General features: G+C 44.5%; 1 protein-coding gene across 1 annotated transcript in view; it reads left to right on the top strand.

The window, feature by feature from the left end:
- LOC147731161 (dynein axonemal heavy chain 11-like) overlaps positions 1 to 22206 on the top strand; it is a 1538124-nt gene that overhangs the window by 708541 nt on the left and 807377 nt on the right. Inside the window, exon 25 of the mRNA XM_086956147.1 lies at positions 19044 to 19226. Coding sequence (XP_086812273.1) covers positions 19044 to 19226 — 183 coding nt within the window. The remainder of the gene's footprint in view (positions 1 to 19043; positions 19227 to 22206) is intronic.

The following is a 22206-nucleotide window of genomic DNA, read 5'->3' as shown; positions in this document are numbered from 1 at the left end:
ACTGGGATGGTGCCACTTGGGAGGGCAGGACTCACAGCTGGCAGAGCCCAGGAGCTGGGTTCAATTTTGTTGGAGCCTGTTCTGTCCCTGAGTCTCTGATCACAAGGCCAGCCGACTAGCCCTTCGAGTCACTCTGGTGGTCCAGTGTTCAATATGTAGGTCCAATCCTTTTCACTCAGGCAGGAGTACAGTAGGGCAACTCAGCAGGGCAGCGCAGTGAAAGTTCTTCTTGCAACAAGGCAGCACAGCAGTCCTTATTCTGTGTCTTCTGCAGGTCCAAATATATACTGAAGAGCTAGGTCTGAGGGTCCATTATTTATGCCACACAAAAAGATGATGGACGGAATGTTGAATATTGTCAAACATTCACTCCCAGTCACAGATCTGGGTTTAATCCATTGTTATTTTGCTTGCCACTTCCTTCCAGTTTGGACCCAGCCATATGCAATTCAGCCTTGACCCTGTTCTACATGGGAACAGTCCAGTCCAAACTGCCAGGCCAGGTCCTCCCTGGACCAGAAACTAGCATCCTGGGACCAGTTTCAGGGCATCACCTTTTATCAGCCAGGCTAGCTTGAATCTAGTGGCGTAGTGAGCATGGGACCCATGTCTGGGCATACTCATCCCACTTAGGGAGACATATGCAAAAGAAACCATTGATGGACGGAATGCTGGACAATGCTAGCATGCACCCCCAGTCACAGGTCTAAACTGCAGTGGCATGGTGAGCAAAAGAATGATGGATTTAAACCAGATCTTTGACTGGGGGTGAATGTTTTGATTTGTTCTGCATTCTGTCCATCAATTGTGTGACTTTTGCTTTCTCGCCCTAAGTGCACTGGGTATGCCCAGACGTGGGTCCTGGGCCCACTGTGCCACTGGATTCAAGTTATCCTGGCTGATGAAGGGTGAAACTGTGGTAGTGTGGTGAGCAAAAGAATGATGGATTTAACCTCGATCCTTGTGATTTGGGGTGAATGCTTGCATTGTCCAGCATTCCGTCCATCAATTGTTTCTTTTGCAACTTTCTAAGTGTGGTATTCTCAGAATTGTGACTTAAAATTGGTGCAAGGGTGCCTACATTGTAAGCAGGATTCTTTTTGTGCAGGAACAAGCACCTTCCTGCACAAAAACAATCCCCATAGGCATTTTCCTCTTTCTATGTGTGCTTCATACAAAAAAAGAAGCTAAGACAATGAGTAATACATATATTTCTCTTTGTCACGCTTCCCCTGGGAGTGCCTAGCATTTTGGTGCATTCACATGTCTGCCGGTAATGGTAAATCTGGGAATGCATCAAAATCCATGGGTGTTGGATGGAAACACCCATGCACCAACCTATGGAACGCCTCCTTAGGGCAGAGTAATGCAAAGCAGCAATTTATGCTGCATTGCTCCATATGTATCAAGCCACTCAGGGCTGCGCAAGACGGCCTTGCATGGCTTGATAAATCGAACTTAAAGGTTGTGCCACTCTTTCACCCCATTGGGAGGTGCAAAATGGATGCAACCCATTGATGACCATGGCTCCAAGTGTCTTATCAATGCCATTGTATAAATGAATTGACATATTAATAGGCTCTTAGAAAGATAAGGACAGACGACATCTGCATCACAGGCAGACATGGCAGTGATTCTGCAAAAATAGAGAAAATTGAGTCTCAGAGCAAGATGGAGTCATGCCTTATGGACTTTATGTAACAATGTTGATGCAGTATGGCATAACTAATGTATCTCATGACACTGATGATGATAAGGAGTTGGGAAATCTGCTGCGGCGCTCATTACACTGGTAAAATGAATTTATTGGGGAAAATTCTTCAGCCAGGTCTCTCTTCATCTCAAACTCTATTGTTGTTTAACAAGGCCCTTGCAGCCACTCTCAGGACTACTTGATCTAAACTATGCTTCGCCCTTCAGTCTGTCGTAGGCTCAGTGGGAGGGTGTCCCATGTCTTGGCTGCGAGGTGGGAGAAGGATCTCCCGCCAGTGGTTGTTCTTCGGATGCACGGGACGGTGGCGAGTGAGAGGTCGGTGTAGCGTAGCTGGCGGTTGGGGGTGTAGAAGGAGAGCCGTCTGTTGAGGTAGGCTGGGCCGGTCTTGTGGAGTGCCTTGTGTGTGTGGATGGGGAGCTTGAAGGATATCCACTTGTTGATGGAGAGCCAGCGTAGGTTTCTCAGGTGGGGGGTGATGTGGTCGTGTCGTGGTTTATCGAGGATCAGTCATGATGAGGCGTTTTAAATGCGTTGTAGTCGATTGATGAGCTTGGTCGGGGCTCCCGGGTAGAGAGTGTTTCCATAGTCGAATCTGCTGCTGACGAGTGCCTGGGTGACTGTCTTTCTTGTATCTGTCGGGATCCATCTTTAGATCTTGCGGAGCATGCAGAGGGTGTTGAATCTTGAGGATACGGCGTTGACTTGCTTGGTCATTGAGAGCGTTGAGTCGAGGATGATTCCCAGGTTGCCTGCATGGCCGGTGGGGGTCGGGGCTGCTCCCATTGCCGTTGGCCACCAGGAGTCGTCCCAGGCTGACGGGTTGTAACCGAGGATGAGGACCTCCGTCTTGTCTGAGTTCAGCTTCAGATGGCTGATCTTCATCCAGTCGGCAAAGGTCGCATTCCTTCATGGAGGTTGGCTTTGACGGTGATGGGGTCCTTGGTGAGGGAGAGGATCAGTTGAGTGTCGTCGGCGTAGGAGATTATGTTGAGGTTGTGCTGTCGGGCGACGTGTGCAAGCGAGGCCATGTAAATGTTGAACAGTGTGGGGCTGAGGGAGGATCCTTGAGGTATGCCGCAGATGATCTCAGAGGCTTCGGAACGGAACGGGGGAGGCGGACACTCTGGGTTCTACCGAAGAGGAAAGAGGTGGTCCATTCCAGAGCCTTGTCTCGGATCCCTGTGGCGTGGAGGCGTGCGCGTAGTGTGCGGTGGCAGACGGTGTCGAAGGTGGCGGAGAGGTCTAGGAGGATGAGTGCCGCAGTCTCCCCGTTGTTTATCAGGGTCCTGATGTCGTCAGTGGCGGCGATGAGGGCGGTCTCGGTGCTGTGGTTACTGCGGAACCCTGACTGGGAAGGGTCCAGGACTCTGTTCTCTTCGAGGTATCGGGTTAGCTGTCTGGTAATGATTTTCTCAATGACCTTGGCAGGGAAGGGGAGCAGAGACATGGGTCGGAAGTTCTTGAGGTCTCCTGGGTCTGCCTTGGTTTTTTTTAGTAGGGCGTTGATCTCAGCTCTCTGGGAAGGCCGCTGTCTCAAGGGAGAGATTGATGACATTGCGTAGGTGGGGTGCGATGGAGCTGCTTGCTTTGTTGAAGACGTGGTACGGGAATGGGTCTGACGGTGAGCCGGAGTGGATTGTGCTCATGGTGTTGATGGGGTCATCGACGCTCACGCTGGTCCAGGCTAGCAAGGGGGTGTGGTTGATGGTGTGCGGAGGGTCTGTTGGGGCTGTCTGGGTGTTGAAGCTGTCATGGATCAGTCATGACGAGGCGTTTTGGATGCGCTATCTTGCAGTGGAAGAAGGTGGCGATCGAGTCGCACAGTGCTTGCAACGGTGGGATGTCGTTGGTGTTGGAGCTGGGGTGGGAGAGTTCATTCATGATGTTGGAGAGCTCCTTGTTGTCATGTGCATTGTTGTCGAGGCAGTCTTTGAAGGAGGTCTTCTTGGCAGCCCTGATGAGGTGGTGGTGGTTGTGGACGGCATCCTTGTGTGCTGCGTGGCTGTCCGGAGTTTGTTCACTGTGCCATTTCTTCTCTAGTTTCCGGCAGACTTGCTTGGAATCTAGGAGTTCTGGGGTGAACCCGCTGGCCCTCTTGCTGGTGTCTCTGTGGGGGGGTTTCTTCAGCGGGGCGAGGGTGTTGGCGCAGTCCTCGATCCAGCATCTGAGGTTGTGGGCAGCGACGCCGGTGTTGCATGGTTCGGTGGGTGGGCTGAGAGCAAGGTTTGCATGTAGTTGGTCTTCGGTGATTTTGCTCCGGCAGCGGCGGGGATCTATTGGGTGCAGTCGTGTGTGGTGGGTTTCTGGAAGATGAAGTGGATGCAGTGGTGGTCGGTCCAGAGGAGTTCGGTGGTGTGGCTGACGGAGACGTGCAGGCTTGAGGAGAAGATTCTGATATTTGAATGCAGCATGTATTCTGGTCAAGTACTCCCCTACCTTATGAGAGACCAAAATGTGCTGGCCATCCCGGCGGACCTCAGATCCTCACTGACTCAAAAGATATATGCATGTGTTGCGTGCATAAAACACTCACTTGTATAGGCTGTGGTATTGGCACCAGTGCATTTCTCAGAATGCATGTCTGATTGTGATCAACAAGATTGTCAGGGAATGTCACAGTGTCTCTCCTGCACGGGCACTTGGATGGATCTAGACTGTTCAGAGAAAAGACTGACTTGGCACTGAAGCAATTCAAACATTGCGCACCACTGCTTCATCCTTGGAGTTATTGTCCCTGTCACACAATGTTACCAGAAATGTAGATAGTTTAGCAGCTATTCCAGAGACCTAGCTTACAACAAGCATCAGACTTACCAGTTGGTGCAGCAGCTAATTCAGCCCTTTCAGGGAAGAGGGTAAGGTGGTGGCTGAGGGCATTAATTTCAGCAGGGACAGCAATCCTTCAAGACTTCCTCCCCTGCTACAGTGGTCCCCAAGCTTCTTTTATTTGCCCTCTGAGGACCATCTGCTAGTGAGGGGCAGGATATGGGATTTCCTTCCTGGCTGGAAATCCATCACATTATAGCAATGGGTGACACAAATTGTTCAAAGGGGCTAAGCCCTGCCTTAATTTATGTCCCCTCCTCCTATTTCGTTCACACCAGTGCAATGTTTTGTGAACTACACCTTGTATTGTATTGTAGCATACTTGTATAGCGCAACCTGTCACCACCAAGGGCATCCTGGCGCTTTGACCCATGATCCAGCGGAAAACAGTGGCTCAACCTATCCTGGGAAAGAGATGGGTTTTCAGAGCCTTTCTGAAGGCCAGAAGATCTTCAAGGCTTCTCAAGGATATTGGCAGAGAGTTCCAAAGTTTGGCCGCCGCTACTCTGAACGAGCGGCCACCCATTCTCACTCTCTGGAAGCGCGGAACTATCAGTAGCCTGGACGACGAGGAGCGTAAGGCTCGAGATGGACAATACCAGGCAAACATTCGCCGCAGAGGAATACACCTCTATCATGATGAAACAGGTCAAGCCACCACTAGTCGAAATGGCCATCAAGTGTGTGCCAGAATTGGAGGAAAGGTCGATGTTGCTGTTCATGTTACTTCCTCATGCTGAAGGACTGAGGCATTAGGTCTATTATGGTCATCCATCCACTCAATGCTTTTCTGAGGAAGGACAAATTCAAACGGTTCTTTCTGTTTCAAACCCTTCTGGCTCTGGATCCAGGGGACTTGATGGTGTTCCTAAATTTGCAGAATATTCCTGTCCTGGTGTCTAACAGGCGCTACCTGAGGCTCACTGTGGGTTTGGAATGCGCTATACTGCTCTTTGGCCTTACTTTAATCCACTGAATGTGCATGAAAGTGATGCAGTTGTTGAAGCTCATTCTCAGAGGTCAGAGATACATATGCTCCTGTATCTTGATAATTGGCTCCTCAAGGCACTCTTGCTCAAATCAGTCACAAACCATCTCCTGAAAAGGTAGTAATCTTGATATCTTATGAATTGTACATCAACAAGCCAGAGTTCCACCTGAGCCTTATTACTTTCAAAGAGGCTATCCTGGACACTGTGGTGTTCAAGATCTTTTCACTGCCACAGCATGCCCAGGGCAGTCAAGCTATGATCTAGAGTTTTTTAGGTCTTAGTCCTGAATCTCGGTGAGGTTGGTTGTAGGGCTTCTTGGTCTCCTGACCTCGTCCATCCTCCTCTCCGGTCGGTACCCATACTTTACGGAGGTTATTGAAGGGGTGGGGGGATGGAGCTCAGACGCATCTGGTCTCCAGTGGAGAGCCAGCCCCATACAAGGCTTTTAAGCTTTGGTTGATCCTTCTGGCCTTCTTACTGAACATCAAAGGAAGCCTTCTGAGCAACCATCTAGGGAAGGCTGGTGCAAGTCCTGACCAACAGCACAACCAGCATGTAGAGCTGCAACAAACAGGGTGCAGTGGTGTCCTGGATCCTGTACTAGGATGCATTACGTCTTTGGTGGTGGCTGGACCAGCAGAAGATCTTTTTGGCATGGTGAGCAAAAGAACGATGGATTTAACCCAGATCTCTTGACGAGGGGTGAATGTTTTGATTCGTTCCTCATTCCACCCTTCAATTGTCTTAATTCGAATTTGTTGGAGGCCACACAACACGAGTAAAATGAGACGGGTTGCGCTCAGTTGAAAGATAAAACAAAAGTCTCAATATCCTCCATCAGACCTATTTGGAACTATAAACAGACATGAAAAAAGCCTTTAAAAAATTAGATGGAGTTGGTATTTCTTGGTTAAAGATTTGTTATGATTGATTAAGATTGCTTCTGAACAAAGGAACATACCCATCTTATATGATAACAATTAGGGTTAAGCCTATACTGTATGCATTAGGCCAATAGTGAATTTTAGGAGAGATGACAGGTGGTGGATACTAATGAATATCCCTTCTGCCCCATACTATAGAGGTATTTCTTCAGGAAATCCCTCCTCTGATGATCACGCCTTGTACTTTTTAACAGCGATCAAAATCAGAGATACCTATGTCGTAATTTGCATATAGACCCCATATAGATGAAAATCATACTGTTCTTGCGGCCCTGAAGAAGGTGATATAAAGCCTCTTTTGTCACCGAAATGTGCGTAGGCCAGTCATCACACATCTGGGAGTCCTATCCAAGAACCAAAACAAGAGAAGATTAATTCAGAAAAGAAATGTGATGGATGTATAAACATCTAAACCGTGACTTTGATAACTGTGATGGATAGGTTTAATGAGCAGGATTCCTTTTCAGATGTGTTTTTATTGTGATTTTTCAGTGTGGTACGATTGATGGTATATGTGAGAGGAATGCAAGGTGAGAATGGAAGGATGATGGTGTGAGAATCTTTTCTTTGGGGGATACTATTAATTGCATTGAAATGCAGTGTTTTCAATTTAGAGTTCCTTTCTTAATGAAATGTGATTAAATTGGTTTCTCATTTGTAAATGTTATATGATTATAAGAAAAACAATATATACTTAAAAAAAGGATATGAAAGTGCAGAAAACTACAAAAAATATATACTTTTTGATAAATAAATAAAACTGGAAAGAATTGATTCTCTGTGTTGAGATTTGGTCTCTCTTGGAGAAATGTCTATTTTTGAGTAACACTATTGTACAAATTAGATAGGCTAGATAAGAGGTTGCTTGCATTGTATGGAATTTGGCACTACAGCCATGGGGACTGTACCTTGCTTCAATAACACTTGAGGAGTGGACTGACTCCCTGCAGCTACAGGTTAACAGAGCCCACCTGCATCATCTCCACCCAGAGTCCCCACCCTGGAGTGCCACCACTGGACTTTTAAGAATTTGGCCAAGTGAATTGTGAGAATTGTGGTCCATGCCTTCCAAAGACCATCCAGGAGAATCCAGACCTTTGTATTGGTGTTGTGGGCACTTTGTACCTACAAGGAGGGCTTCAGATACCATCTGCTGAAGTTTGGAGAACCTTTGGAAAAAGCTCCATTGGGTGACCGACCCAACGCGAGAGTCAAGCCAGCCTTTTTCAACCGCGACCCGGTCAGGATTTCAGGTTCGTACTGCTGAAAAGGTCCTGAGCTCCAACTTCCAGTTTTTGACCAGGAGCGGATTGAAAATCAAGCCAGCGAACCCTCACAGAATCCGGCCTGGTGAAGACCAGCGAGGGCCATCGGAAGAAAAAGCTCAAGTTAAGTTTCCAAGTATGAAGGCAAAATTTTAACCAGGGCCTACTGCTTAGTGTATCCGACCAGGGCTCCATCGTGATCGGCCTGAAACTTTGACTTTGTTCTGGTCAAGCACAACCAGATGTCTCAGAGTGGCGCTGTAGCTTTTTAAGCACTATAAAGTGGTTAATTTAATAAAAAATAATTTCTCTATTTTCCTATATTGGATTTTGTCGTTTTAGTGTCTATTTGTTCATAAAAATATTTACAATTTTTATACATTTTAAGTGTGTGTTGTGTCTTACCTATTTGATGTACTGCTGTCTTTAAATGCTTTACATAAATGTTTCCTAAGTTAGGTCTGACTGCTCAGTTACAGCTACCAAAGGTTGAGCAAGGGACTCATTTATTGAGACCGTTACTGGATCCTATACCGTATTAGTGGATTTTTACTGGTGGTAGGTGCATACTTACCCCTACTAATAACCACTTTCTAACCGTGTTAAACCTCAATTTCATGAGGCAATTTTTCCCCAAGTTAAGGTGCCTCTCCGAACATCGAATAAGCAGAGTTAAACAATTTTAAAAGTAATAGGGACACCACTTAATGATTGAGTTCTAAATCAATGTAAAGTGAAAGGGTTTTATTACAAAATTCAAAATAGGCAAGACTGAATTAATACCATGAAAGCTCTCAGAAGCAGAGCTATACAGAGTATATAAAGTCTGAAATAATTTTAAATCCCAATGAACAGCTAAATCAGTATATAGTCTGGCAGTATCCCTAGTAAAGTTGGAAAGGCTTCTGGCTGAACCCCAAGTCATGTGATTTTTATACACAATTCTTGCACAGAATATTAGCAATCTTAGCAATTTCATTAAGATGAATGAATGAAGGAATTAATGAATGAAAAGGGATTTATCCAGTGCTACTTAGCCCATAGGCGTCTAGGCGCTAATGATGGTATAGGCTGTGAAGTGAGGGGAGGGAATTACAGAAAAGTTACAGATAAGTCTCCCTGAAGAACCACGTCTTCAGGGCCTTTCAAAAGAGAGAGTAAGCCGACTGACCTTTGATATCCGCCAGAAGAGTATTCCATATCTTGGGGACAAGGGAGTGAAAAGATCTTCCGTCCCATCTGGCTTTATAGGTTCTGGGGATCACAAGAAGATTTTTGTTGGCAGATCGGAGGACCCTACCAGGGGTGTAGGGTGTTAGCAAAGATTTAATATCTTCCGATCCACCAGCATGGAGAGCACGGTGGGTAAGGCAAAGAACCTTGAACTCTATCCTTGCCTGCATAGGGAGCCAATGAAGATTCCTCCTAATGGAGGTAGCTGATGAGAATCTGGGGGCGTCAGCGACAAACCGAGCGGCTGCATTTTGTACCACTTGCAGGCGTTGTACCTGCTGTTTTTTGATACCCAAATACAGCGCATTACAATAGTCTAACCTAGAAGAAATTAGTGCTACTGTAACAGTTTTCCGGGCCCCCGGGGAAAGATAGTGCACCAACTTCCTCAGGGTTCTAAGAGCTCCACAACAGCTGGAGATTGTCCTGCTGAGCTGTTCGTCAAAAGAGAGTTTGTTGTAAAAAATTACACCCAAATTTCGAGTGGACTGAGAGGGCTTAGGACAGACCCCAGGAGCGGAGGGCCACCAATCAGTTGACCATATCTCTTCCTTGCCTCCAAAAATCAACACCTCTGTTTTTTCCCCATTTAGTTTGAGGAAATTCCTCACCATCCAGCCAGCAACTGCTTCCATGCAGTTTCTAAAATTCCGGGCTGTGATGTCGGCAGAGTGTGAGAGGGAGACCATGATCTGGGTATCATCGGCGTAAGATAGAACTTCCAGCCCAAAAGATCTTACGAGTCTGGCAAGTGGTGTCACATAAATGTTGAAGAGTGTGGGGCTCAGGAATGACCCCTGAGGGACCCCACACTGCACCGGAGTTGCTGGCGAGAGAAAGTCGCCCAACTTGACCCTTTGAACACGGTCATCCAAGAAGGATTTCAATAGGCTCAGCGCCGGCCCGTTCACTCCTATCTCCTTGAGACGATTGACTAAGATGGAGGGAGATAGGGTGTCAAATGCGGCTGTAAGGTCGAGCAGGACCAGAAAAGTAGTCTGGCCACTGTCGACCTTACCACGGATGTTATTGGTGACAACTGTGAGGGCGGACTCGGTGCTATGAGCCCTACGGAAACCGTGTTGGGAGGGGTCAAGAAGGCTAGGGTTCTCCAGAAAGGCACTCAAATGGATTTTAAGATGGGCCTCTAACATTTTTGCAGGGGCAGGGAGCAAGGAAATATGCCGAAAGTTTTTTAAGATACCGGGGTCCAGTGTGGCTTTTTTGAGGAGAGGCTTAACTATGGCCATTTTCCAGGACGTGGGAAAGACACCTTCCAGAATTGAGAGATTGATTACTTCAAGAAAGGCAGGAAGGAGAACATCTCTGCATTCCTTGAAAGTCTTGAGGGGACAAGGGTCCATGGGCGAGCCTGACTTCATCTTGTCAGGATGCAAATTGAGTTGTTCTAGCGTAAGCTGAGGGAAGTTGTTAAGAGTGCCATAAGATGATTCAACAGGATCTTCTTATGCGGAAAGTGGGACGGGAGTAACCAGTGGTTCTAGTTCCTGATTGAGAGCTTCTAGACTAGAGTAGATATCTGTTATCTTTACATGTAAGAAAGTGGAAATCTGGTCGCAAAGCACCTGAGATGCCATAATGGGGGCTGGAGATTGCAGGGCTGACAGGGAGTCAATGATTTTAAACAACTCCCTGGTGGAACTAAGGGAAGTAGTCATCCTAGAGAAGTGTTGTTTCTTTTCCACAAGCACCGCAGATTTATATTCTTTAAGTAGGATCTTATGTTTTTGCTTTTCTACTGGATCTAAATGAAGTCTCCAGGCTCTCTTCTGTCTTCTGCATCCCTGCCTAAGGGACCTGAGGGTGTCAGAGAACCAAGGCGGCGAGTGGCGTTTTCTGGCAGAATAGTGCGGCTTGACAGGGGCCAGTATATCTACTGCCTTTAGGATAGAATTGTGCAAATCAAGCACAGCACTATGAGTGTTCCTTACAGTAGGCAGGGAGTAGTTAGACAGCAGGGGAGCTAGTTTGTCACAGTGTATCCCTTTAAGATTTCTTTTGAGTTCCCACTTGCTGGGGTCTGCAGGGGAGGAGTGGAATTTGAATATGTGAAATCAAAGGGAATGGCCATATGATCTGACCAAGAGAGCGGGAGGGGAGTCCCAGTCTGCACCCTAGGGTCGTTGGTAAAGACCCCGTACAGGGTGTGTCCGGCAGTATGAGTGCAGCCATCCACTCTCTGGCCCAGGCCACAAGAGACTAGTAGGTCCAGGAGGAGGGCAGTATCAGTAGAGTAGTCCTTTTCAAGATGAAAATTAAAATCCCCCAAGATGGTGAAGTTGGGTCTATCTAGATAGGGCTCCAGAATCTTAATAAAGTTTTGACAGAATTCTGACCTGGAACCAGGAGGCCTGTAGATCAGGATCCCGGCGAAGGTGATGGTGGGGGAGGGGTTCAAGGCGAAGAAAAGGGCCTGATAAGGATCACTGGGAGAAGATAAATTGCTCAGTTTTGTATCTGACTGCAGTTCTATGTAAAATCCCAATCCCACCCCCCCCCTTCGCTTCTCTCTGTCCATTCTGGACAAAGAGTAGCCCTCCGGAATAGCGTTCAAAAGGTCTGGTCCGGAATGGTCGGTAGCCCAGGTCTCCGTAATAAATACACAGAGAGGTTTTCTCTCTGAGACAAAATCCCTAAAGGCAAAGTTGTTTTTGATGAGCGATCTAACATTAATCAGAAGCCCATTTTCTGTAATCGACCGAGAGGGTATACGATTAACAGGCATAGAGTGTTTATTACGAGGGGCCAGATTTCCAGTGCACTGGCATAAGGAGGCTTCCAGAGCCCGCTCAGGAGAAAAGGTATGATGGCAAGGCATGGACTGGGGTTTAGCAAAAGTGTGAGCACAAGTATGATTACTTTAGCAAATTAGAACAAACACAAGAATAATAAACATCATTGCTTTAAGACATAAGCACCATTCCAATTCTTTGAATAATTATTTAACATCCTCTATGCTAATGTCATCCAGAGATATTTAAAGGAATATGAAACATTTAACAAGAAGTTTTCTCTGAATGAATAAGGCCAGTAAAGGAACAGAAAACATGGACACTTGTTATATTTCTACATCCTCACCATATAAGATTGAACACTAGCAGGACAACTACTGCAGTGGAAATAAATTGTTATGCTATCAGATTGACTTCACTCTGTGAAGCCTGTGGAGAAAAGATGTGCACAGAGGGGAAGCAGGAGTGAGTGATAGAGATGACAGCCATCTTGTTCAATATGGAGTCCTACATAGATATGTGGCCTAACTAAAATACATTAATAACTTCACTTCTATACACCATAAAAATCATTTAAAATGCAACCATGTCAATTCATTCTATTCATGTAGAATCATGTTTGGGCAGGGATAATACACGTTATTATTGATGCACGAAATATAAACTCCCAAAAAGCTTTTTATAGTCCCTTTAACCCAACTGTAAAGAGGACAGTGATTCTGCCATTGGTGGACATGTAGCTGAAGAACCTGTACAAAGACTCAAACTGGTTGCCTATGCAAACGATGTTTTTTCGGGCCCTATGTGTTATGTACCTAGTCGTATATCTTTTTTTGCATTTTGCCTTATTAAAACAAATTTAAACAAGCAACTCATTAAGAAGGCAGGTCAAATGAAATGACGAAATATACAGCGAGGTTCCTGAAAATTAGGCAGTGATGAAAAGTGATGGAGTTCATTAGCATTCCTTGTGTGCTGTCATGTTAAAGGTTGCCCTCCAATTAAAATGTACAGCCATGTATGCACTTTTGATCAAAGAATGGAAACGAATCATAAACATGCCCGACAAAAAACGCGTAGCAAAGGACTGACTTGCAGGTCACCTTTTCGTGGTATTAATTTCTGCGCTTTTTAACACTGTTTCACCTCTGAAATCATTAAACCCCAAAATAGCATGTAGCTTGAAATTTAAAACCTTGGCGGTCCCCAGGCAGGGTTCGACCGTGTTCCCTGATGTTTGTCCGCGCCATTGTGGCCTTGTATTTCAAGAGATTATGGCTAAGATTAGGCTCAGTCACTTCAAAACATGTCTGTCTATTGTGCTCGTGTATTACTGCAGATTACGGCTCGGGTCGGATCTCGTTACTATACAGACAGGGTGAAAGTGCAGGCATCTTTCTGCTTCGGAACCTGCTTGGATCCATTGTTAGCAGCTCTGCCAAAGCCCAGTTACGAGCTCATTTAGTACAATTATGGGGCAGTCGCACAATGGGCTTTGGAAGCTGTATTGTTATTATTGGTATTATCATTTATGTATGCAACCCCGATCGTGCACAGGCGCAGGGCAGATAATAAGGTAGGGGGGTGACTGCCTGTGGAAATGTCCCCGTCGCCATCTGCGCCCAAGCCGAGAAGGGGCACCCCTAAGACCTAGCCGCAACATACTCACTTGTCATGTGCGCTGTTGTCCTTTTAGCAGCTTGTCCTTTTATGTTGAAATCTAGCTCTTTGCTCTTTTGTCTTGTAATGTGTATTAAATTAAAGTACACTTCATTTTTATTGGCATCTGCTGCTAGCGATACATAAAAATGATGCACTAATGCATTTTGCAGCGTAAAAAACTACAATTACAGTGTTTCCATTTCAATGTACACAATCTTAGTTTTCATATTTAAGCCCATCTGTCAGTTTTAAATAATTGAGAAGTGCTAGGTTAGAGGTCACTGGCTGTTGCCATTCTCCAAAACGGCTGGGAAAAGAACACGAGCAGAATAAAGTTCAAATATCAAGTGTTATTCAAATCGGTCGATTTTTCCTCTATGCGAGAAGTTCCGTGGTACTGCTTTTGATGTATTTCATTCAGTCTCTTTACTGTTTAAAGCAACAGTCACTTTTGTAAAGGCGAATCTTCCTACCTCTTGCAAATAAATTAATATGGGCACTAGATGTAGCCAAATCCTGGTGCATCCCATCTCAAATATTCTGTGGCCTTAACTCGCTAAAAGTGTTGTAAGCAAGCTCCACACAAGATCCCACTGTAAAAGGCATACTGCATTTTGAGTGACATAGAAAAAGGGCTTGTGTCTTTCTAGGCCAAGATGCTTGAAGCAAGTGTCATCAAAGTTTTGACAACTTGATCACGGGATGAGGTGCTGTTTTTGCCAATGCAAAAAGCACCATAATGTCATATACTATTCTTTTTTTCCTAGCATCATAGGTCGCCTATCAGTAGTGTTGCGCTTGGCTGTAATTTCACTGCATTTCGTCCTACATTGCCAGTCATTTAATAGTTTTCTATTCCCTCCGTAGCTTCCCATTACCAGCCCCAAGATGCATGCCTTATGACCCAGGCAACATTGTGCCACTTGACACTTCACGATTTTACAACCGAAACATAACAGCAAATGGTTTGCGAAGGCACGCAGAGAAAAAATATACTAAATAAGTGAACTTGACCAAGTCTAGCATCGCTATTCATCGGAAATATCAGAGGATATAAAACCCATCTGACTAAACCAACTATGAAGAAATATTTTTGGGAGGGCATCTTTTCAGCACCAAATATCGCGAAGGAATTGTCCATTTCAATTAGTGAGCTTAATGCAACAGACGCGATTACCTCTCCCTTTAATGCATTTATAGATCTGTGGGAAAGACAATGCCCATTTTATTATGGTTAATGTCAGTAAAATAAAAGCCAGCCTATAGAATCCCGCCTTTCGTTGCCCCGAAGCCTTTCCTCCATTCATATTGGTTGAATTTCTAGACCTTCTATTTGTCACTTTGGACATATTTTAAAATAGTCATTTGGTAAATTTATTGGCACCTAGCAGGTGTTCAAGACAACCTATTCATTCATATGCAGGCATATATTGAAAGCCTTAGACTATATAATTGGCTGATCACGTAGACATGTGGTTTTCTTCCTGCTGGTGCCAGTCATGCAGAATTGACACTGCTAAATAAACCTACCCTAAACTGGGCAAATTTCTCATACTTTGCCCCCCACTTCGCTTCTCCTGTACTCAATCTCAGTTTTAGAAAGTATCTCTCTCTCTCTCTCTCTCTCTCTCTCTCTCTCTCTCTCTCTCTCTCTCTCTCTCTCTCTCTATATATATATATATATATATATATATATATATATATATATATATATATATATATATATATATATATATATTACCTACTGGTGGTCGCCAGTAGGTACTTATAGTTAGGATTGTTTTCCATAGGGAATCCGCAACATTCTAGCGGGGCCAGAAACACTCCAACTACTCTTGGAACTCTGTGTGGTGGAGGAGGGAGCCGAAGTAACCCTAGCAGTAAAGGCATCTGACGAAGGCTGACAAACGCCGAAATGCATTATGCTGTGAAACCTGCGCCCTAATAAAAGGTTACCTGATATCCCCGAGGAGTCCTTTGGTCTTTTACAACTGGAAGGCCCCACTCTGCATCTAATACCACGAGCTACGCCTTAGCGCGTGGATGAAGGACCCGTCTCGCACAAGTGACCGGCAACAAGTAAAGGCAACAACGTTTTGGGAACCAAGGAATTGGTAGTTTGGCCGGTCCACCTCAGGAGCACGACGGACAACAGCTGCTGCTACCCGCAGCCCGTGAAGTCACGGGGACGCATGATCACTGAATCATAACGTCAAGGCACAGTTCTGGACTGCTCAGGGGGTTGAGGCGTCGGGGACCCAAGGTGACTCTTGGCATTTTAACTTTGGGACTTTGGTGGCATCAATCAGCCTTCTCCCCCCTCCAGGCTGAACGGGGCGCATTGAAGCGCTACTCCGCAATTTGGATTGCAACCGCACTGCATGCTGGAAGACCGAGGCTTTCCAGCACTGATCGACAGCTGCAACCATTTAGGCGGGGCCAGAAACACTCCAACTACTCTTGGAACTCTGTGTGGTGGAGGAGGGAGCCGAAGTAACCCTAGCAGTAAAGGCATCTGACGAAGGCTGACAAACGCCGAAATGCATTATGCTGTGAAACCTGCGCCCTAATAAAAGGTTACCTGATATCCCCGAGGAGTCCTTTGGTCTTTTACAACTGGAAGGCCCCACTCTGCATATATATATATATATATATTCCAGCTCAGAAAACCATTTCTTTCGAGAAATGCAAAAGCGCACTCCAGGGGTAAAGCAGCAAGGTTTATTTCTCAGCCCACAAACACTTGTGCAACAGACGCGTTTCGGACGCCAAGTCCTTCGTCAGTGTACACTTGTGCAACAGACGCGTTTCGGACGCCAAGTCCTTCGTCAGTGTAAACACTGACGAAGGACTTGGCGTCCGAAACGCGTCTGTTGCACAAGTGTTTGTGGGCTGAGAAATAAACCTTGCTGCTTTACCCCTGGAGTGTGCTTTTGCATTTCTCGAAAGAAATGGTTTTCCGAGCTGGAATACTTTCCGCGAGAATCGGCGCGGAGCTTGCACCCGCTAAACGAGTGCCTTGGGATTGCCGGGGCACCTTTGGAGTTCAATATATATATATATATGTATGTATGTGTATGTGTCTCATTTGGCCACAGAACAGTCTCCCCAGGGCCCAGACTGCAGTGGTACGTTCACGTCTGTGTGTGCCCATAATATACAGTCCAACTCCTCAAACTGCTCTTGAAGAAAAGAATTCACTCACTGAACTTTGAGTGCCACACTGTATTAATACGAATCCAAACAATACCACGTGGGATCCCCAATGCTTTTCGGATGATGGCGATGCCTTTTTCATGGGTACGGAGTGACCAATAAACAATGCTTTTAAAGTTCTCATAGTGTAAACATGGAAAATGTACAATGTAAACAATGCAGCAATATGCATCAGCGCCATCTTAGACTGTGTGGTAATCATATACACACATATGGTAAAGTACATGACAAAAACCAATGACAACAGGTTAAGGTAGAACATCATACATAATTCATCAAATAATATGATTCAGAATTATGTTATGTAATTAGTAATGAAAACATGATCATTTTACCCCAGCAAATTCCTTGTACCAGATGTGTGCACTATATTACAAAATCACATAGCAGAATGACCTATTAATCATGCCAAAACCAGAGCGTTGCCGAAAATGCTCCAGCATGAAAGAATTCTTGGGCCCAGCACAAAATAGTATCTGACTGCAGTAGTTGTCCATACAAGGACCAAAACAAGACGTGGTGTACATGCATTGACTGAATAGCAGTGAACATGAAGCTGGTCCTTTCTCACCCAATGAGGAGATAAAATCTGGGCTTCAAGAAAATGTAATGGATATGCAAGATAGTTGCAAAGACATATATGTCTGTGCAGAGTGTCTCCTGGTGTTAAGGGAAAAATAGTCCAAATAGTGATAATTGTGTGTCTCATTAAGTAAATAGCAGGGAATGTCCAATAGGTACTATTAAACTGCTCTGCTGAGTACAAAACTGTCATGACCAAGTGGGCTTATCTCAAATTAAAGAGTAGAAAATTAAAGACACATGGGACCGAAAAAAATCTAACATTCACACAAATTTCAACTTAAAAGATTATCATAATGGCAATGGTCAAGAAAGATAGTACGGAAAATCCCATTGTTTGTCTGTAAGGGTCCATCTCTTTAGAGACATAAAAAACAGCTACCTGTCAGAAGAGCAATTGTGAAAAAAGTTAAGTTAAAACACAGGGTAAAAAATCCAATTCCAAGAAGGATGTCTGCAAGGTAGGCGAGCAGTAGAATATGATGCATTTTTCAACCTAGATGTAAAATCAATTCTTTGTCCCAGTTTATACCAATGGTGTCCTTTTACCCAATATTATGATGTATCTAGTCTGTGCAATTTGAGCTTTCTGTCACCACCATGAATGCTAGATGCTCAGGGGCTTAACACACGCCCCCACAGCCCCACCCCAGGTGCAGGGGGTCCCAAGCTCCAGGGGGCCCCCTCAGCAAGGCACTCTGGCCGGAGAGCTCCTGTTTGAGCCCAGATGGTGCCCCTCACGTACCTTGCTGGGAGGCCCCCACAATTTTCGTTACGCCAGTGTAGATGCTGTCAATAGCAAAGAATGGAAGTAAACTTCTGTTCCCTCCATGTACCTCCTTTAAATGTCTTACTACGGAATACTGCTTGTCATAACTGGTTGCAGCACACAGTTCTTGGCCGGGTGGATAGTAATTCCTATATTTGAGTGTCTTGCATCGACAGCTATATGCGTAGATGGACATGTTAGGCCAGTAAGGGGCAAGAAAGTGACACATCTATAGAGATGCGTCACTTTCCTTGCGGCACCCTAAAAAATGCTTGCGCCACCATGGATGCGCCGTATTTACAATACGGTGCACCATGGCGGAAGGATTGACAGATGCGTCAGAAATTCTGATGCATCTGTCGGGGCAAAAGTCATGCATTGCTGGAGTCGTGTTGCAAGCATGACACAACCCCAGCAAAGCATTTTGTGGCCTATTCCCACTACACTGCATCACTCCTTACATCTGCATCAAGCAGGCGTAAGGTTTTGATGCAGTGGGGTTCTAAAAGTGACGCAGTGAAATCTTGTAGATTTCACTGCAATACTTTTACCAGGCTTTCCTGTGTAGGATTGCCCCCCTGCATGCATTATAAGTGACGCAGGTATAATGTGATGCAGGGCTTTACAACGTGACGCATCACCCTAGATGCATCACGTTGTAAATAGGGCTCATTGTTTGCGCCACCGTTGTGTCACAAAAAGTGACGCAGTGGCATCGCAAAGAGGCACAATGGGCTTGTAAATCTGCCCCTAAATGTTTATCTCTTATTGTGTCTTCTATCTTTCAATCAGGCTTTTCTTAGATCTTTTTCTTGTTTTGTCTGTCCAACTATTGTTGAAAATTACGTATTTTCTGTGTTTTCTGAATCCAGTTGAAATTACCCATTATACATTTGAGTCCATACAGAAATGCTTACTGCAAAGGAAGACTTTATGGATTGGGTCACTAAACAGAATGATTTGATGCCTTCTTCAAAAAATCCTCCTTCCCATGAACTAGCACTGCTAGATGTTAACATTAAGGTTTATTATAGCAAGTCATGTTTGCTGAGAAGAAGCTGTTACTGATTAACTTATTCTCTTTTAGGTTGATGATTTTTTACAAAATCTTGTAAATTTTGATAAAGAACATATCCCAGAAGCCACAGTTAAAGCTGTAAAAGAAAATTATTTGAGAGATCCCGAGTTTCACCCAGAATTTGTACGTACAAAGTCTTCAGCAGCTGCAGGTCTCTGCGCTTGGGTTATAAATATCATTCGATTTCATGAGGTAAGAATCTATTAGGCAACTTTTTTTTCCAAACTTAATTTTTCAGTTTTATATACAAAAATTGAAACAAAAAGAAGTTGAATAGAAATGGCATTGTGTGGCAAGAGCATTATACAGTGACTGCAATTGAAAATAGGGGCAGTAGTTGTGACAGAATGCAGCTTATGAAAACATAGAGCAAGTTACCATTGTGGAATCCTTGAGTGGCCACGAAGTACAGGATAGTAAGTATCTGTGACAACCTGTGGCAGACCACAAAACGTCCCTATAGATATATCGATTTGGCAACTTAATGTGATATCACTCTGCAGGTCAGCTTCAGTTACTTCTTTTTCACATCAGTTGAAGCCCGCTAACAACAAAATTGCCATAAGTGTAAAATATTTTGGTTACAGTATTCCTGTGAACTCACATGCTGAAGCGATCCATTCCTCCATCTTAACAAGGATGCTTTTTCCAAATTCTACATAGTAATGCAGTCCCTTGAAGTCAGAAATTACCCTGAGATGATACAGTTTTCAGAGCTGAGCCTGACAAACCTAGTCATTCATTCACTCAAGAATCCTACAAATCTTCCTCTACCATTTTGTCCAAGACCAAAGGTTCACTGTGAAGTGCGCTACACTCTACTCTTGCTCTAAATAAATATATTAGGTTATCGCTGCGTAACAATGCACCATTGTATTTGTACGGAATTTAAAGGATGTTATGACATTATTTATGTTATTATTGATAGAACCAAGTACAAGCATTTGTAAGTATAAAACCTGGAGGGATACATACAACTTTGACAATGCAATGCACTACCTTTAGAAAAGTGCCACTTAACAAAGTCAGCATACAATTTAGTCTCTTGCTGGCGAGGGCGAGACAATAAATAACACCACACAATAGGGCATTTAACAATGGAACCTATAACTATTACAAAAGACCACTTTTCCAGTCAAATGCATCAGTGTAACAACTTCAGCTATCCTTGAATAGCTGTTCTCGCTTTTTGATACAATACAAGATTTTTTCCCAATTCTTAAGCAGTACTTTCTTTGATGCCATGTTAGTTCAATTGAAGTATTGTTTCTGAAAAGAAATTAAAGCGCTAAGAGCTGAACAATCTTGAAGATTCCAGTTTCATTTCTGGGCTCATAAATAATGACAACCTTTCATGTGCATTCCTCTAAAAAAGCAGCCTATACTCAGAACAGCAATCAAATAGCCTGAGTTACTCTGGCTTTGGAAAATGTATATCTCCAGTACGTAGAACCTTCATACAGTGACAGATTTGACATCTTTAGCAGTGACCAGTAATAATCCATAACTAACATTTATTGTGTGAGTATTTTTTTTCGGATTTGAGAAGAATTAAGATGTTTTTCGTTGATGGCCCCATCACGTTTCCTCTGATATGATTAGGTTCAATAGTTTTTCTAGGTCTGTCTTTACTTCGTAGAGGCAAAATAAATGTCTTTCGAAATTCATATGTTGATTTTATGTACAGAAGTTGCACTTGCATCAAGTGTGCATAGATAGGATGCCTTCACAAATAAACAGCTTCACATAACTTATAATGGTACTATTCACCATGCATAGCAGAATGCAATTCGACATTTTTTCCCTCAATATATTTTTCCCAGAGTACTGAACGACTCAATAGATATTCCTTGAATTAGTGGAGAAACAATAAAAATGTATTTTCCAAGTACCAATGAATCAGTTTACCTTGAGAACAAACTTCTCCATTGCCTAAACAAAGGCAACAGAAACACCCTACATGAATATTTAACTTTTAAACAAACTTGAGGGAGGAAAGATTTTAAACCTTTGATAGAATCCAAAAGGCGGGTCAAAAGCTTTACCCTATCAGCAAAAGAATGTTCTTCAAAGATAAACCTGACGATGACTCCATTTCTATTGCACGTCAGATGGGAGTTTCCGGTTTGTCTGAAGGGAGCCAGTGTCTAGCACTAAACAGAATAAAATATCCTTCAGTAGGAATTTCACATGTGAGATAAGCTAACGCCCCTGCCGAGTTGAAGTGGAGAAATGTTCGCTCTCAAGCACTCTTATTTATTATTTCTACTTGATGCAGGTAGATTGCAAACGACATAAAAATAGCATAGATAGCAAATTAATCTATAATCTATTTATAGTAGTCCCGAAAAATTGGCCATAACTTGGTCTATCTCACTATAATTTAAAGTATGTTAGGAGATGTGAAAGACATTAAGGTCAAAATGATAACCAGCCTCTACCCTGGTGTGGTGTCGGGCCTCAAGCCCACATGACAGGCAATAATGGGCACAGACCCTAGGGGATGTAGCATAGTAACTGGCCACGAGCACATGCACCCGGGCCCTTTTATTAGCCGGGTCACGTCACTTGTGACACCCGTGATGGATGGGTGGGGGTGTAAGTGTGCCCAGTCTTCAAGGGAGTGGCTGGGAGTACAGCTGCCTGCTGAACACTAGAACGTGTCCTGCAGGAGACTACATTCCTCCCCAACTTTATTGAAGAACAACAACAAACATTAGTCCAGCCTGTGGGGACAAATAAACAGTCAACTAAACACCACAGGTCAATCAGCCTTACGAGTCAGGTGGCGGGAAGACATCGGACATGGGCTGGTGACTCGGTCTGCAGCAGGACCATCTCGGAGGGCACTCGTAGTTAAACCTAACGGTTCAGGACACGACCGCTGGCTTGGAGACGTACCACGCATACCGTCAGCGCACTGATGACAAAGTCTCTTCCAGTTTTGCGTGGCTCCACTCTGCTGACATCTAGGATGGTCTGTGGTGAATTCTAACAGTTCATATAGTGGGTTGCGTCATGTTCATGGATGGAGTCCCTGGTGAGAGTTCACAGAGGTGTTGCCTGATCGATTGTCTCTGCTGAACCGGTTGGCTGTAACCAATAAACTGTCGGTGGGGCAATGTCTCTTCTCACTCTCCCACCTGGGGAGGCTCGTTGTCGGGGTTGCTAC

Source organism: Lissotriton vulgaris, chromosome 2_1 (genome assembly GCF_964263255.1).
Source record: "Lissotriton vulgaris chromosome 2_1, aLisVul1.2, whole genome shotgun sequence".
In the NCBI taxonomy this organism is placed as follows: domain Eukaryota; kingdom Metazoa; phylum Chordata; class Amphibia; order Caudata; family Salamandridae; genus Lissotriton; species Lissotriton vulgaris.
The sequence above is the reverse complement of the archived record's forward strand: the minus strand, read 5'-3'. Positions and strand labels throughout refer to the sequence as shown.